This window comes from Nomascus leucogenys, chromosome 17 (assembly GCF_006542625.1).
Source record: "Nomascus leucogenys isolate Asia chromosome 17, Asia_NLE_v1, whole genome shotgun sequence".
Classification (NCBI taxonomy): Eukaryota; Metazoa; Chordata; class Mammalia; order Primates; family Hylobatidae; genus Nomascus; species Nomascus leucogenys.
In genome coordinates, this window is record NC_044397.1 from 84,401,428 (window position 1) to 84,419,016 (window position 17,589).

A 17,589-nucleotide genomic window follows, 5' to 3' on the forward strand; every position below is an offset into this window, starting at 1 on the left:
GGGGGCGGGCACCCCGGCTCCGCCCCGCAAACAGGGTGCTGCCTCCTGGCGGCCAAGCGCCACCAAAGCGGGTGATCCAGATGCGCTGTGGCTTTGCGGGCGGTGTGGGTCACCAGAGAAAGAGGACCAGGCGGAGAAGGCTTAATCCGGGGGTTGAGACACAGGGGAGCCGACCAGAGGAGGGGGACCCAGAACGGGAGGAGAGTGTCAGGCTGGGACACAGGGTAGGGGAAGAGGGTCTGTCAAGATACGGGCCTCGGGAGGGTGTCAGTGGGAGGAGGGGGCAACAGGACACCTGAGGGATGGAAGGGTCAGGAGGCAGACACCTGTAAGAATTGCTCTCCTTTACTGAGAACCTCCCATGTGGCTAAGCAGCCTCTTGTCACTCAACACCCTGCGACCCCATACATTTACTGTCCCCAATTTACAGATAGGGAAACTGGGCCCAGAGGGACCCAGAGGTCCTAGAAAGGACAGAAGCAGTGCCATGCCTTAGCTGGGGTCGGCGCTGACGGTCTCTAGAGTCTGTGCTCTTGACCACTGTGCCATCCTCCCCCATCACTGGGTGTCCGGGGTGTGGATGGTGGTGACGTTGGAGGCAGAGTCCCTCAGCACTCGACGCCGTAGCGGTCGAAGTTGCGGAGCAGCAGGCCGATCTCCAGGTGCACGGTGCCACCAGCAGCTGTGTGCAGGCGATAGCGGTCGGCCCCACTGTACATGGTATCCCCATGCAGCAGCTGCGGCCCACCACCCACGAAAGCCCGTGCCAGCTGCTCTTGCCAACTGCCCAGGGGCCGCCACGTGGGGCAGGCCAGCTGGTGGGTGCCCGGGCTGCTGGGCACATGGCAAAATCCATAGCCTGCAAGCTGGCAGCGGCCAAAGCTGTCCTGGGACCACACCTGGAAATGGAGCCGGGGCCAGCCTGCAGGAAAGGAGAGAGAGGGGAAAGGAGGGATGGGTAGGGACCAGACTCCTGCTCCTGATTCCCCCCTCCCTGATACTCACTGGGGACCCCAGGCCCAGTCTTTTCCTCTCTGGGTTTCTGTCCTAGGGTTTCCAACCCACCCTCCTTTCTAGGCTCCCACCGTCTCATCCATCCCCACACAGCAGCCAAAGATATCTTTCCAAATCCACGTTACTTCCCTGCTAAGGATCCTTCCATAGCTCCCCAGTGCCCTCAGTATAAAGTCCAACCTCTTCAACATTCAAGGCCCTTCTAATCAGACTTCCGCTGAATTTCCTCTCTGTGTTATCCTCCTCCATGACCCCATGTCAGGGCAGCCCATAGCTCCTCCAGTCCCCAGGTAACCATCGTGGGCCTTGTCAGGGACACCTCCTGCATTCCCTCCTCATGTCCCTGCTTGCTCTCTTTTGGCCCAGGGCCTTCTTTCTTGCCCTTCTCTAATCCACCTTCCACCTGGCATCTGGAAGCATCTTTCTCTCCTTCCATAGCTTTGCCCATGTCCTCAGAACACAGTTCAGCTCCTCAGTCTGGTAGTCAAGGCCCTTGGAGATCCAGCCCCATCTCATCTCATGCTGATCCCTTCTCCTGTGCTAGGCTCTGTTCTAGCTAGCTGGGGACGCGGCAGACATGAACACGGATGGCAGACAAAAATTCCTGCCCCCGTGAAGCTGATATTCTAGACAACGAATGTAGTAAATAAGCAAATTATAGGGTAGATCAGATGGTGGTAATTGCTGTGAGGAAAAACAGAGCTGGGTAGGGTGAGGGTGGGGATACCGCTTTAGCAAGAAGGGGATCAAGGAAGCTTCACTAAGAAGATGACATTTGAGCAAATGCTAAAAGGAAGGAAGGGTGTAGGCCATGTGGCCATCTAGAGGCAGAGTGCTCCTAGCCAGAGGGAACAGCAAGTGCCAAGGCCCTGAGGAGGGAGTGTCTGGTGGGGACGGTATGGCTGGAGCCCCGACGGAGTGTGCCTGGTGGGGACAGCATGGCTAGAGCAGAATGAGGTGGGGAGAAGGGAAGGAAGTACCAGGAAGGTTGTGGAGAGCCTTGTGATGCATGCTAAGACTATGGCTTTCACCCTGAGTGAGATGGGGACCACTGGAGGGTTCTGAGCAGAGCAGAGATGGGACCTGACTTAGGTGTTCACAGGGTCCCAGCTGCATGTGGGGTGCAGACCAGGGGGGTTGGGGAAGGGGACCCCAGAGACAAGATTCTTGTCATAGTCCAAGTGAGAGATGAACTTGGACAGATCAAGGTGCTGGGCGAGAAAAGGGTGAGAAGTGGGATTTAGGGTGTATTTCAAAAGTAGAGGCAGTAAGATTTCCTGATGGACAAAATGGGGGCTTGAGAAAAGAGAAAGCAAGGCTGGTGCCACCACTGGGGGACTGGAGGCCCCAAGAGCTGAAAGGTTAGAGCTGCCCACCTCACCCACACAGCACCGGAAAGATTTTTTTCCCCCAGCTCCAGCTTAAAAGACAGAAAGATTATTTAAAAGTGAAATCTCGGCCAGGCGCGGTGGCTCACGCCTGTAATCCCAGCACTTTGGGAGGCCGAGGCAGGTGGATCACCTGAGGTCAGGAGTTCGAGACCAGCCTGACCACCTTGGTGAAACGCCATCTCTACTAAAAAAAAAAAAAAAGGCAAAAATTAGCCAGATGTGGTGGCACGCGGCTGTAGTCCCGGCTACTCGTGAGGCTGAGGCAGGAGAATTGCTTGAACCCAGGAGGCGGAGGGTGCAGTGAGCTGAGATCTTGCCACTGCACTCCAGCCTGGGCAACAGAGCGAGACTCTGTCTCCGAAAAAAAAAAAAAAAAAGGTGAAATCTCACTTGTCCATCACCTGCTCTGGCTCCCAAGTGCCTTCAGGAGATGGCCTCAGCTCCTCAGCCTGGCACTCAAGGTCCTGCATGGCCTGTCCCCTGCTACCTTTCCCCCCTGCCGTCCCGCTCTCCCTCAGTCCACTAGATGCCCTTGGCTCACTTTCCCCTTTGAGTCTTCCACACGTAGCTCCCTCTGCCTAGAACCTTCTTCTATCCCTCTGCCTTATTAGCTCCACTGGCCCTTCACAGCAAAGTTCAGAAGCCCCCCACTCCAGGAAGCCCTCTCTGACCTCCCTGACAGAGTCAGGCACTTCCTCTGGGCTCCCACGGCCTCTCCAAATCGCCTATCTTAGTCCTGCCCACTCTGAGGTGCCACTGTCTGGAGAGAGGTGTGTCCCTCATAGGACGGTGAACCCTGTGAAGACAAGGCTAAGGGGCACTGCCTTGATCCCCAATGTCTCCCTGGCATCACCCAACACAGGCTGGACACAGGGCAGGCACCAGGTAGACATTCTTTATATTGGTGAACTATATGGCACATTTACCTAGGCAATTTCTCAGAATCAACTCATCTCCAGGAACCCACATTTTCTACCAGAAAGGCTTTCTGATGCCGCTCCTCCCGCAATACTGATTTCCCCTTTGAGCAGCAGCTCTACTTTCAGGCTGAGGAGCCCTTCCTGGAGAAACAGCCCTTGCCTGTCTCAGACCCTGCCTCCCAGCTTCCTCTTTATTGGAGACTCTCGTTTTGTCTCTTTACTTGAATGCCACCTCCCCTCCCACCCTGACCCCCACCTTCCCATCTCCTGCTCCACCCTGGCCTCTGCCCTAATCCTACAAACTTGGGATCGCCTATTGAGCAGGCCTGGGAAGGCCTTAGCTCAGCCTCTCCAGGGCCAGACTTGGCTGCAAAAGGGACCTACGTGGTATGGGGAGCAGGGACAGATCTTGGTGTTCCCAGCCCCAGGGGCCTCAGAGGCTACTGGCCCCCTCCCCTCAGCCTGGCCCCGGGTCCAGGTGTGATACCCACCTTGAAGACCTTTGGTGGCGAAGTGCAGGTCGATGGGGTGGGACCAGTAAGCCATGTCCCCTATCTGCGGGGTGTCCACTTGCGTTTGGCCCTCCCGCACACCTGACAGGAGCTTCCATGCTGCCCCTGCAGGGAGAGCCGGGACATAGAGGGGTGGGAGGCAGCCATCGGGAAGGGGATGCCGCTGTGGCTATAGGACTGTTTCTGTGGGGCATCTACTGGTAGGGGTTACGAAGCGTGGACTCTGGAACCAAGTATCTGGGTTGAAATCCTGGCACTATCTCTTCCTGCCTCTGCAACCTTAGGCAAGTTAGTTTTCTCTGCCTTGGTCTCCTCATCTGTAAAATGAGCTGAGTAATAATGCATTCCTCATTGTCTTCATTTGTTTTCTGTTACTCTTAACATAATATCCAAAACTGGGTAATTTATAGAGAAAAGGAATTTCTATCTCACAGTTATGGGAGACTGACCAAGGTGGAGGGGCCCCATCTGGTAAGAGCCTTCTTGCTGGGACTCTTCAGAGAGTCCCAAGGCTAGTGTGCTAACACGCCACTCACGTCTCTCTCTCTCTCATTTTATAAAGCCACCAGTTCCTCTCCCATGATAACCCACTAACCCATTAACCCATTAATCCATGAATGGGTAATGAGCATAGTGAGCGTGGGATAAGTCTTCAATATCATTTTATTACTATTCTCACCCCACATTTACAAGCCTAGTCCAAGGATTAAGAGGGGGCCAAGGGTACCCTCCAGGAGCACATCCTGAAACACACATAACAATTTCGATCCTGCCGGGCGCGGTGGCTCACGCTTGTAATCCCAGCACTTTGGGAGGCCGAGGCGGGCGGATCACGAGGTCAGGAGATCAAGACCATGGTGAAACCCCGTCTCTACTAAAAATACAAAAAATTAGCCGGGCGCGGTGGCGGGCGCCTGTAGTCCCAGCTACTCGGAGAGGCTGAGGCGGGAGAATGGCGTGAACCCGGGAGGCGGAGCTTGCAGTGAGCCGAGATTGCGCCACTGCACTCCAGCCTGGGTGACAGAGCGAGACTCCGTCTCAAAAAAAAAAAAAAAAAAAAAAAAAACAATTTCGATCCTGCTGAGGAGTGATAATGATAGCTAAAATGCACTGAGTGGAAAGACACAGTGGCTCATGCCTGTAATCTCAGCACTTTGGGAGGCCAAGGCAGGCAGATCGCTTGAGTCCAGGAGTTCAAGACCAGCCTGGCCAACATGGCAAAACCTCATCTCTACAAATAATATAAAAATTAAGGCTGAGCGCAGTGGCTCACACCTCTAATCCTAGCACTTTAGGAGGCTGAGGTGGGTGGATCACCTAAGGTCAGGAGTTCAAGACCAGCCTGGCCAACATGGCAAAACCTCGTCTCTACTAAAAATACAAAAATTAGTCTGGAGTGGTGGCAGGTGCCTGTAATCCCAGGTACTCGGGAGGCTAAGGCACGAGAATTGCTGGAAAAGTTGCAGTGAGCCGAGATTGCACCACTGCACTCCAGCTGGTGTGACACAGTGAGACTTCATCTCAAAAAATGAACAAACAAGCCGGGCGCAGTGACTCACGCCTGTAATCCCAGCACTTTGGGAGGCTGAGGCGGGCTGATCACCTGAAGTCAAGAGTTTGAGACCAGCCTGGCCAACATGGTGAAATCCCATCTCTACTAAAAATACAAAAATTAGGATGGGCGCAGTGGCTCACATCTGTAATCCTAGCACTTTGGGAAGCTGAGGCAGGTGGATCACTTGAGGTCAGGGGTTCGAGACCAGCCCGGCCAAAATGGTGAAACTCTGTCTCTACTAAAAACACACACACACCCCCACAAAATTAGCTGGGTGTGGTGGCACATGCCTGTAATCCCAGCTACTCAGAAAGCTGAGGCAGGAGAATCGCTTGAATCCAGGAGGTGGAGATTGCAGTCAGCTGAGATCGTGCCACTGCACTCCAGCCTGGGCAACAGAGTGAGGCTCCGTCTCAAAAATACATAAATAAATAAATAAATAAATAAAACAAAAATTAGCCAGGTGTGGTGGTGTGTGCCTGTAGTCCCAGCTACTCAGGAAGGTAAGGCAGGAGAATCGCTTGAACCCAGGAGGTGGAGGGTGCAGTGAGCCAAAATCACACCACTGCACTCCAGCCTGGGCAACAGAGAGAGACTCTGTCTAAAAAAACCAAAAAAAAAAAAAAAAAAAAAAAAAAAAAAACAAACAAAAAACCCAAACCAAACCAAGCCAAGCAAAGAATATAAAAATTAGCCAGGCATGGCGGCTCATGCCTGTAGTCCCAGCTACTTAGGAGGTCAACATGGGAGGATCACCTGAGCCCAGGGAGGTTGAGGCTGCAGTGAGCCGTGATCATGCCACTGCACTCCAGCCTGAGCAACAGAGTGAGCCCCTGTCTCAAAAAAAAAAAAAAAAAAAAAAAAAATCAAAGAAAGAAAATGTACCAAGTATGGCTGGGTGTGGTGGCTCACGCCCGTAATCCCAACACTTTGGGAGGCTAAGGCAGGCAGATCACGAGGTCAAGAGATCGAGACCATCCTGGCCAACATTCTGAAACCCTGTCTCTACTAAAAAAATACAAAAATTAGCTGGGCGTGGTGGCCCACGCCCGTAGTCCCAGCTACTCAGGAGGCTGAGGCAGGAGAATCACTTGAACCCAGGAGGCGGAGGTTACAGTGAGCCAAGATGGTCCCATTGCACTCCAGCCTGGGCAACAAGAGCGAAATTCCATCTCAAAAAAAAGAAAAAAAGAAAATGCACCAAGTACTAACTAAATCCCAGATGCTATGCTAAGCACTTTAGGCAATCCATTCATTTAATCCACCCTCTAGGACTCTTAATCCCCTCCTCACCCCCCAGTTTACAGGCTCTCCACCATGGCCCACGTGGCCTGGCTCTTGCTCCCCTCCCTGAGTTCATCTCCCATCACTCTCCCCTTCCCTCATCACCCTCTGGCCTCACTGTCCCACTTCTGTCTCCCCACCTCAGGGCCTTTGCACTGGCTGTTCCCTCTGCCTAGAAAGCTCTGCTCCTGGGTGTCCCTATCCCTAGCTTTTGTTTCCATCCTTCAGGGCCCAGCTCAAGTGCCACTTCCACAGAGGGGTTCTCCCTGACCCTCTTCTCCAAACGTTAGTCCCTGTCACATCATTTCTTTTCATCCTAGCACTTACCACTGTCTGGAATCACGGTGCTCCTTTCTTCTTTTGGGGGGTGGGGGGGACAAGATCTCCCTCTGTCACCCAGGCTGGAGTGCAGTGGCACAATCACAGCTCACTACAACCTCCACCTCCCAGGATCAAGCAATCCTCCCACCTCAACCTCCCAAGTAGTTGGGACCACAGGCACACACCACTATGCTTTGCTCATTTTTTATTTATTTGTAGAGACAGGGGTCTCACTATGTTGCCCAGGCTGGTCTCAAACTCCTGGGCTCAAGTGATCCTCCTGCTCCAGTCTCCCAAAGTGCTGGCATTACAGGGGTGAGTCACCACACCCAACTGCACTCGTTTATCTGTTTATTTCTTTTCTTTTATTTTATTTTGAGACAGACTTTTGCTCTTGTTGCCCAAGCTGGAGTGCAATGGCACCATCTCGGCTCACTGCAACCTCCGCCTCCCGGGTTCAAGCGATTCTCCTGCCTCAGCCTCTCGAGTAGCTGGGATTACAGGCACACGCTGCCATGCCCGGCTAATTTTTTTTGTATTTTTAGTAGAAATGGGGTTTTACCATGTTAGCCAGGCTGGTCTCAAACTCCTGACCTCAGGTGATCTGCCCGCCTTGGCCTCCCAAAGTGCTGGGATTACAGGCATGAGCCACCGTGCCTGGCCTGCTTATTTATTTTCTGCCTCCCCTACTGTATGGCCCAGGAAAACAGGGACCTTGCACACGCTGGATCTCTAAGACCACAAACCCAGCTCTTGGTATACAGAAGGTGCTCAATAAATGTTTCTTGGACAAATAAGTGATCCTAGGAGGTGGGAGCTAATATAATCCTCATTTAACAGGTAAAGAAATAGGCTCTCAGAAGGTAAGTTCGTGAACATTTATTCAGCACCTGCTATGTGCCAAGCACTGTTTTCCATGCTGGTGACATAGCAGTGACTATAGCAGACCAAGGTCCCATCATGGGACTGGATTCAGACTCAGCTCTAACTGCGGAGCCCAAGCCTTTCATCTAACTGCTTCAGTATTCTTGGCTGGATCAACACCCCCAGCAACTCCCTGAAATAATAAAAATCAGGTTAGTCATTACTCCCTTCTGGGCTGAGTGAGGGAAGCACCAGGCCCTGAGTCAGGCTCCTTAAAAGCAAGATTTCCCAATAGCCCTATGAAGAACAAATGAGGAAACTGAGGCTCCAAGAGGGGACAGCCTCTGCCCAGGGTCACAGAGAAGATGAGTGGTCCAACTTGGAAACCAAGTCTGACTCCAGAGCCTGCCTCTCATCCATCAACTGAAGGGTACCGATTTCCTGGGAATTTCAACTTCCACCTCACTTACCTGTAGAATCAAAAAGGACCCAGGGGCCAGGGGCAGTGGCTCACACCTGTAATCCCAGCACTTTGGGGGGCCTAGGCAGGCGGATCACTTAAGGCCAGGAGTTCGAGACCAGCCTGGCCGACATGGTGAAACCCCATCTCTACTAAAAATACAAAAATTAGCTGGGTGTGGTGGCGGGTGCCTGTAGTCCCAGCCACTCGGGAGGCTGAGGCAGGAGAATCACTTGAACCCAGGAGGCAGAGACTGCAGTGAGCCGAGATCGTGCCACTGCACTCTAGCTTGGTTACAGAATGAGACTCCGTCTCAAAAAAAAAAAAAAAAAAAAAAAAAATGGCCAGGCACAGTGGCTCACGCCTGTAATCCCAGCACTTTGGGAGGCCAAGATGGGCGGATCACGAGGTCAGGAGATCGAGACCATCCTGGCTAACACAGTGAAACCCCATCTCTACCAAAAATACAAAAAAAAAAAGCCGGGCATGGTGGCGGGCGCCTGTAGTCCCAGCTATGCAGGAGACTGAGGCAGGAGAATGGCGTGAACCCGGAAGGCTGAGCTTGAAGTGAGCCGAGATTGCACCACTGCACTCCAGCCTGGGAAACAGAACGAGTCTCAAAAAAATAAAAAATAAAAAAATAAAAAAAAGGGGGACTAGGACTCAGGCCTGAAGACATGATAATGCCAAATGGCCACATCTGTTTCATGGACATTTATCTGTGCCAGGCAACAACATACCCCAGGCTTTACAAACAAGACCCCACGAAGTCTTGTATGAGCCAGGCAAACACTGAATAAGCACTTCCTATTCCAGCCCTATTCCTATTCTAAGTGCTGTTGATACTCGTTTAGTACTCATGACAACTTCAACAGGTAAATATTTCTATTACTGTCATTGTACAAACAGGGAAGTCGAGGTGAAGAGAAGTGCCCAAGGTCACATATCAGCCCAAGGGTGCCTTAACAAGCAATAACTGGTTTTGAACCCAGGCAGTCTGTGCTCTTAACCTCAAACCTGTGCTGCTTCTTAGCTACTATTAGCTTCACTTTCAGACAAGGAAACTGAGGCTCAAAGAGGTCAAGTCCAAAGGTCTCCAATTAATAGGTGGGGGAGTTAGTATTTAAATGCAAATCTCGCAGCCCATGACCCTAACCATTACACTATACCATGACTCTATAGAGCCTCAGTTGGGGAGGCATGAACAAAATTACTTTCCTGGGACGTGGCGGCTCACGTTTTTAATCCCAGCACTTTGAGAGGCTGAAGCGGGTGGATTGTTTGAGCCCAGGAGTTCGAGATCAGCCTGGGCAACATAGCGAGACCCTGTCTCTACAAAAAATAAAAAAAATTAGCCAGACTTGGTGGTGCGTGCCTCTAGTCCCAGCTTCTCAGGAGGCTGAGGCGTGAGGGAGGATCACTAGAGCCCGAGAGTTCGAGGCTGCACTGACCTATGATCACACCACCTTACTCCAGCCCGGGCCACAGAGAGAAACCCTGTCTGTACCCCACCCCTCACACACACAAAAAAGCTGGGAGCTTGAGACTCATGTGGACAGGGTGTGGGCGGGGCCTGGAGTACTGAGAACTGATGGAAGATGAGGTTAAGGGGCTGTGTTAAAGGGTCGAAGAAGGAGCATGCAGCCTCTAGGCTAGGGGTCTTGGTGTGGAAATGAACTAGGCCTGGGGGAATACCTGTGTGAATGCCCCACTTGCAGAAGAGGCTACTTTCCGAGAAACCGCTGGCCCCCATGATCTGCCCGATCACGTGCACCTCAGCCATGGCCCTGGGAGGGGAAAAATATAATCACAACCCTGTGAGGTAAGTGTATTATCTCCATTTGACCATTTGACGGGGGGGGGGGGGGGGTGGGGGGAATCTGAGGCCCAGCAGGTAAAGGGTAGTACTAGGATTCCAAGCTAGCTTCGTCACACCCCTGAGGCTGAGGTCTTGACCATAGATCCTAATTGCCAACCCATGAAAGCCTGGAAAAAATGGGGAGACCCTTGTCTCGGGAAATAGCATTTAACTCTGCGAGTTCTAAAATAACTTCTTTGGGTTCAGGTCGGCGGAAAGCCCCTCCCGAAGGGGCTATGGCTCGGCCCACGAGCGCAAAAGACCCGCCTTCCGCGTCAGGTCAGCCACCCCGCTTCCCTCCCCCAGCAAGCTCCATAAGGCGCATGCGTTATGAGTTCAGGTCGACTTAGCCCCGCCTCTAAGCGCAGCGCATGCGTCATTCCTACCTTGGCGCACCGGTTAGGAGAGGCGAAAGCGGCAACGGGGGTTAGTTCATGGGCTTGACGGGTTTTCTTCTCCGCGGGCGCCGACCAGACCTGGCTCGCGCTTCTCCCAAGACCTTCCTGGCTGCGAGATATGGAAGCCGCGATGCTTCCGCCACCGCGCTCGCCTTGGGTTCCGTGGTTGTTGCTGGGGCAACAGCAGGCTCCTCCCCTAGCTTTGTACTCGCCCTCCACGCCACTAATTGGTGCTATCCGTCTGCAGGGGGCGGGGTGAAGCTCTGATGGACATTTTCCTCCTCTTGCTCCATTTTGGGAAAATAGCGTCTCTCCAGCTACGGCAAGGAGTTCCGCCATTTTGGGCGTGGCTAGGAAGCTGCCATGTTGAGTGTGGCTGAGGAAGTGTGAGTGCAGTTTCTCACAGATACCCTCTTCACCAAAAAAGCAAATCCCTAACTGCTCCGTGCTGCGCCTACCCCACCGAAGAGCTCTCTATGGTCCGGGATCACAAATCAGAGATTGAACCAGGACCAAGGGGGAATTCCTTCCAGGACCTCGTGTAGCCTTGTAACTGGAAAACAAAGCAAAAAAATCACTCCTCATTCAGAGAGAGTGGAGAAGCTGGGGAGTGGGTTCTGCTTCCGTTTTAGAGTTCCCCTAGGTTTCTCAAGGACAAGGAAGGAAGGAAGTTGGATAAGTCCAACTTCCTTCTCGGAGCTACTACCAAGTTCACTGTTACTGCTTGATTCTGAGCAAGGAGCTGTTGGGGTAGCGAAGAGAAATGAGGAACTGAGATTCCCTTATTTGCAAAAATCCTGTTTCCGATTGATTGATTTCTCAATCAAGAAATGGAGAGATGTTTTCCCTGGATGCCATCCTGGATGCCATCATTTCCCACATCAAGCCAGTCATCAGGTACCATCAAGGCTCCTTAAAAGGGTCTCACTCTGTCACCCAGGCTGGAGTACAGTGGCTCGATCACAGCTCACTGCAGCCTCTTAACTCCTGGGTTCAAGGGATCCTCCTACCTCAGCCTCCCATGTAGCTGGTATCACAGATATGTGCCACCATGGCTGGCTAATTCTTTTTTTTTTTTTTAAGAGATGGAGTCCTGCTATGTTGCTATGTTGCCCAGTCTTGTCTTGACCTCCTGAGCTCTAGCTATCCTCCCAGTTCGCCCTCCCAAACTGCCGGGATTACAGGCGTGAGCCACCCAGCCAGGCCAATAGATACAAGTATTTAAAAGCTACCATTGGCTAGGCGCGGTGGCTCATGACTGTAATCCCAGCCCTTTGGAAGGCTGAGGCGGGAAGAGCTCTTGAGGCCAGAAGTTCGAATATAGCGAGACCCCATCTCTACAAAAATGAAAAACAATAAAATAATGCATATATCAACTAGTGAAATATGCCATTGAATTGTTTAATATAAACGTTATCCTATTGAAATGTTGCCCCCTCCTTATAATTTTGGTTGTTTGTTTTTTTGTTTGTTTGTTTTGAGATGGAGTCTCGCCCTGTAGTCCAGGCTGGAGCGCAGTGGTGCGATCTCAGCTCACTGCAATCTCTGCCTCCTGGGTTCAAGTGATTCTCCCGCCTCAGCCTCCCGAGTAGCTGGGACTACAGGCGTGCACCACCACACCCAGCTAATTTTTGTATTTTTAGTAGAGACGGGTTTTCACCATGTTGGCCAGACTGGTCTCAAACTCCTGACCTCAGGTGATCCACCCGCCTCAGCCTCCCGAAGTGCTGGGATTACAGGCGTTAGCCACCGTGCCTGGCCGGGCTTTTTTTTTTTTTTTTTTTGGCAGAGTCTCCCTCTGTCGCCCAGGCTGGAGTGCAGTGGCGTGATCTCTGCTCACTGCAACCTCTGCCTCCCAGGTTCAAGCGATTCTTCTGTCTCAGCCTCCTTAGTAGCTGGGATTGCAGGCGCCCACCACTACACCTAGCTAATGTTTGTGTTTTTAGTAGAGACAGAGTTCCACCATGTTGGTCAGGCTGGTCTCGAACTCCTGGCCTCACGTGATCCTTCTGCCTCAGCCTCCCAAAGTGCTGGGATTACAGGCATGAGCCACCTCACCTGGGCCCAGCTACTTTTTGTATTTTCTTTTTTATTTCTTTTTTATTTTATTTATTTACTATTTTTTTTTTTTTGAGACAGAATCTTGCTCTGTTGCCCAGGCTGGAGTGAGCCTCTGCACCTGGCAGAGATTTCACTTTTAAATGATCTTTCTGTCCTTTAAGCTGGAGGTGGGGAAAATATATTTATTTATTTATTTATCTCTGGATGCTGTGTGGGTGAGGTAGACAGCTCTAACCTTTCAGCTCTTGGGGCCCCTGGTCCCTAGTGGTGGCACCAGCCTTGCTTTCTCTTTTCTCAAGCCCCTATTTTGTCCATCAGGAAATCTTACTGCCTCTACTTTTGAAATACACCCTAAATCCCGCTTCTCACCTCTTTGTCGCCCTGCATCTTGATCTGTCCAAGTTTGTCCATCACCTGGACTATGACAGGGACCTTGTCTCTGGGGTCCCCTCTCCCAACCCCCCTAGTCTGCAGACTGGGACCCTGTGAACACCTAAGTCAGGTCCCATCCGCTCAGGACCCCTCCAGTGGTCCCCATTTCACTCAGGGTAAAAGCCAAAGTCTTACCATGCATGACAAGGCTCTCCACAACCTGGCTGGCACCTCCTGCCTCATTTTTGTATTTTTAGTAGAGACGGGGTTTCACCATGTTGGCCAGGCAGGTCTCAAACTCCTGACCTCAGGTGATCCACCCACCTTGGCCTCCCAAAGTGCTGCGATTACAGGCATGAGCCACTGCTCCCGGCTGAGGTCTTCATTCTGAAGGCTCCCATGTATACATGTTAAATAAAACAAAATAAATTATTGTCAACCATAAATAATGAGATTCAGAAAATATGATTGAGTCCGGATTCGGTGGTTCATGCCCATAATCCCAGCACTTTGGGAGGCCAAGGAGAGTGGATACTCTGAGGTCAGGAGTTTGAGACCAGCCTGGCCAACATATAGTGAAACCCTGTCTCTACTAAAAAATACCAAAACTAGATGGGTGTGCTGGCACACGCCTGTGGTGTCAGCTACTTGGGAAGCTGAGGCAGGAGCATCACTTGAACTTGGGAGGCGGCAGTTGCAGTGAGCCGAGATCGCGCCACTGCGCTTCAGCCTGGGCGACAGAGCCAGACTTCTACTCTCAAAAAAGAAAAAAAAGAAAAGAAAAGAAAATATGATTAACTATAGAGTTTATTCCAGGCTACAAGGCCAGTACATATGTTACAACAATTTCATTAGTACATCTTGCTGTGCTGCAGGGAAGATTGCGTTAACATTCTGTGAGGAAGAGGAGTACTCTTTCTTTCTTTCTCCTTTCTTTTTTCTTGAGATAAGATCTTGCTCTGGGGCTGGGCGCGGTGGCTCACGCCTGTAATCCCAGCACTTTGGGAGGCTGAGGCGGGCGAATCACGAGGTCAGGGGTTCAAGACCAGCCTGGCCAACATGGTGAAAACCCCGTGTCTACTAAAAATACAAAAAATTAGCTGGGCATGGTGGTGGGTGCCTGTAATCCCAGGTACTCGGGAGGCTGAGGCAGGAGAATCACTCGAACCCGGGAGGTGGAGGTTGCAGTGATCTGAGATTGTGCCATTGCACTCCAGCCTGGGGGACAAGAGTGAGACAAAGTCTCAAAAACAAAACAAAACAAAACAAAACAACAACAACAACAAAAAGATCTTGCTGTGTTACCGAGGCTGGAGTGCAGTGGCACAATCATAGCTCACTGCAGCCTCGAACTCCCAGGCTCAAGCCTCCCGCCTAAGCCTCCCCAGTAGCTGGGACTACAGGCGTGTGCCACCATGCCCAGCTAATTTTTCAATAAATTTTTCTGTAGAGACGTGGTCTCACTATGTTGCCCAGACTTGTCTCAAACTCCTGGGCTCAAGTGATCCTCCCACCTCTGCCTCCCAAAGTGCTGGGGTTACAGATGTGAGGCCACAACAGCCGGCCTAGGAGTAATGTTCTGAGGTGATCTTATCTCTGGCACAGCTTGGTCATTCTTAATCATTTACAGGAAAAAGCAGAAGTTGTAACTGCATGCTACGTGACTCAGGCTACATAGCAACATTCCTCTCAAGGCTTGGAATAATTTAAAGTTCCAACAGCTTTAAGTTTGAATTATCTAACCACATTACCGAAAGTTGGCCAGGCCTGGTGGTTCATGCCTATCTGTAATTCCAGCACATTGAGAGGCCAAAGCAATAGGATCACTTGAGGCCAGGAGTTCTGGACCAGACTAGGCAACATAATGAGACTCTCATTTCTACGAAAACGCTTAAAATTAAAAAAAAAAAAAAAATAGCAAGGCGTGGTGACACATGTCTGCAGTCCCATCTACTTAGGAGGCTGAGGCAGGAGGATCCCTTGAGCCCAGGAGTTTGAGGCTGCAATGAGTTATGATCATGCCAAGGTACTTCAGCCTGGGTGACAGAGTGAAATCTGTCACCTTTTTTGGGGGGCGGTTATTGGGTTTTTTTGAGAAAGAGTCTCCTTCTGTGGGCCAGGGCTCACAGCAACTTCTGCCTCCCAGGCTCAAGCAACTCTCCTGCCTCAGCCTCCCAAGTAGCTGGGATTACAGGCGTGTGCCACCACACCCGGGTAATTTTTGTATTTTTAGTAGAGACGGGGTTTCACCATGTTGGCCAGGCTGGTCTTGAACTCCTGACTTCAAGTAATCCACCTGCCTCAGCCTCCCAAAGTGCTGGGATTACAGGTGTGAGCCACTGTGCCCGGCCTGAAGCTGTTTTAAAATATATCTCCAAATGCTTGGGCAGCCCCCTTTCAGTAGGTGGAGCCTAATTCTGCTTCCCTTCAGTGTGGCTAGTTTTTGTAATTTGCTTCTAACCAATAGAATATGGGGCTGGGCACAGTGGCTCACACCTGTAATTCCAGCACTTTGTGAGGCCGAGGCGGGCAGATTGCTTCAATCCAGGAGTTTGAGAGCAGCCTGGACAACATGATAAAACCCCATCACTACAAAAAAAATACAAAAAATTAGCTGGGTATGGTGGCATGCCCCCGTAGTCCCAGCTACTCTGGTGGCGGAGGAGGGAGGATCGCTTAGGCTAAAAGTTGGAGGCTACAGTGAGCTGCGATTGTACCACTGCACTCCAGCTTGGGCAACTGAGACCCTATCTCAAAAACAAAATGCTTTTAAGCCAAGTATGGCACAGCCGGCGGTCCCGGCTACTTTGTTTTTGTTGTTGTTGTTGTTTTGAGACAGTTTCGCTCTTGTTGCCCAGGCTGGAGTGCAATGGTGCCATCTCTCCTCACCACAACCTCTGCCTCCTGGGTTCAAGTGATTCTCCTGCCTCAGCCTCCCAAGTAGCTGGGATTGAAGGCACCTGCCGCCACACCCAGCTAATTTTTGTAGTTTTAGTAGAGATGGGGTTTTGCCATGTATGGCCGCGCCTGGCCATCCCGGCTACTTTGGAGGCTGAAGCGGGAGGATGCCTTGAGTGTAGGAAGTCCAGGCTGCAGTGAGCTATGATGGCACCCTGCAAGCCTGGGCAACAAAGTAAGACTGCACCTCTTAAAAAAAAAAAAAAAAAAAGGCCGGGTGCGGTGGCTCATGCCTGGATTCCCAGCACTTTGGGAGGCCGAGGCAGGAGGATCACTTGAGGTCAGGAGTTTGAGACAAGCCTGGCCAACATGGTGAAACCCCGTCCCTACTAAAACTACAAAAAAAAAAAAAAAAAATCAGCCAAACGTGGTGGCAAGTGCCCATAGTCCCAGCTACTCAGGAGGCTGAGGCACGAGAATCACTTGAACCCAGGAGGTGGAGGTTGCAGTGAGCCGAGATTGCACCATTGCACTCCAGCCTGGGTGACAGAGCGAGACTCTGTCTCGAAATAAATAAATAAAAATAAATAAATAAGCCTTTTAAGGCCGGGCGCGGTGGCTCACGCTTGTAATCCCAGCACTTTGGGAGGCCGAGGCGGGCGGATCACGAGGTCAGGAGATCGAGACCACGGTGAAACCCCGTCTCTACTAAAAATACAAAAAATTAGCCGGGCGTGGTGGCGGGTGCCTGTAGTCCCAGCTACTCGGAGAGGCTGAGGCAGGAGAATGGGGTGAACCTGGGAGGCGGAGGTTGCAGTAAGCCGAGATCGCGTCACTGCACTCCAACCTGGGTGACAGAGCGAGACTCCGTCTCAAAAAATAAATAAATAAATAAATAAATAAATAAGCCTTTTAGTTGTGGTAAAATACACATGTACCATGTTGACTGTTTAAAACCGTGTTGTTCAATAGTGTTAAGTACATTTACATTGTTGTGCAGCCAATCTCCACAACCATTTTCATCTTGCAAAACTAAAATTTTTGCAAACTAAACACATTTTTGAAACAAAACAAGTCCCCTATTCCCCCCTCTTCTACAGCTCCTGGTACTCACCATCCTATTTTCTTTCAGTGTATTTATTTTACTTTATTTCTTTATTTCTTTATTTTTTGAGACGGAGTTTCACTCTTGCTGCTCATGCTAGAGTGCAATGGTGTGATCTCGGCTCACCGCAACCTCTGCCTTCCGGGTTCAAGCGATTCTCCCACCTCAGCCTCCCGAGTAACTGGTATTACAGGCCTGCACCACCACGCCCGGCTAATTTTGTATTTTTAGTAGAGGCGGGGTTTCTCCATGTTGGTCAGACTGGTCTCGAACTCCTGACCTCAGGTGATCCGCCTGCTTCGGCCTCCCAAAGTGCTAGGATTATAGGTGTGAGCCACCGCGCCCCACCTACTCATTTATTTATTTTTATTTTATTTATTTATTATTATTATTATTTTTTGAGACATAGTCTTGCTCTGTTGCCCAGGCTGGAGTGCAGTGGCACCGTGTCAGCTCACTGCAACCTCTGCCTTCCGGGTTTAACCAATTCTCCTGCTTCAGCCTCCTGAGCAGCTGGGACTACAGGCACGTGCCACCTCACCCAGCTAATTTTTGTATTTTTAGTAGAGACGGGGT

General features: G+C 51.1%; 2 protein-coding genes across 3 annotated transcripts in view; one reads left to right on the forward strand and one right to left on the reverse strand.

The window, feature by feature from the left end:
* TMEM91 (transmembrane protein 91) overlaps positions 1 to 17,589 on the forward strand; it is a 34,695-nt gene that overhangs the window by 3,144 nt on the left and 13,962 nt on the right. The window contains exon 1 of one of the 2 annotated variants that reach the window (XM_030795747.1): positions 10,063 to 10,143. The exons of the other annotated variant lie outside the window; for it this stretch is intronic. The gene's annotated coding sequence lies outside the window, so the exon portion shown is untranslated. Of the gene's footprint in view, positions 1 to 10,062; positions 10,144 to 17,589 lie in introns of those variants that run through there. 2 annotated transcript variants of the gene reach the window in all.
* B9D2 (B9 domain containing 2) lies at positions 326 to 10,782 on the reverse strand. Its single transcript, XM_030795745.1, has 4 exons — positions 10,566 to 10,782; positions 10,017 to 10,108; positions 3,817 to 3,942; positions 326 to 922 (listed from the first exon to the last, which is right to left on the reverse strand). The coding sequence occupies exons 2-4, from the start codon at positions 10,102 to 10,104 to the stop codon at positions 609 to 611; spliced, it is 528 nt and encodes a 175-aa protein (XP_030651605.1). The 5' UTR covers positions 10,105 to 10,108; positions 10,566 to 10,782; the 3' UTR covers positions 326 to 608.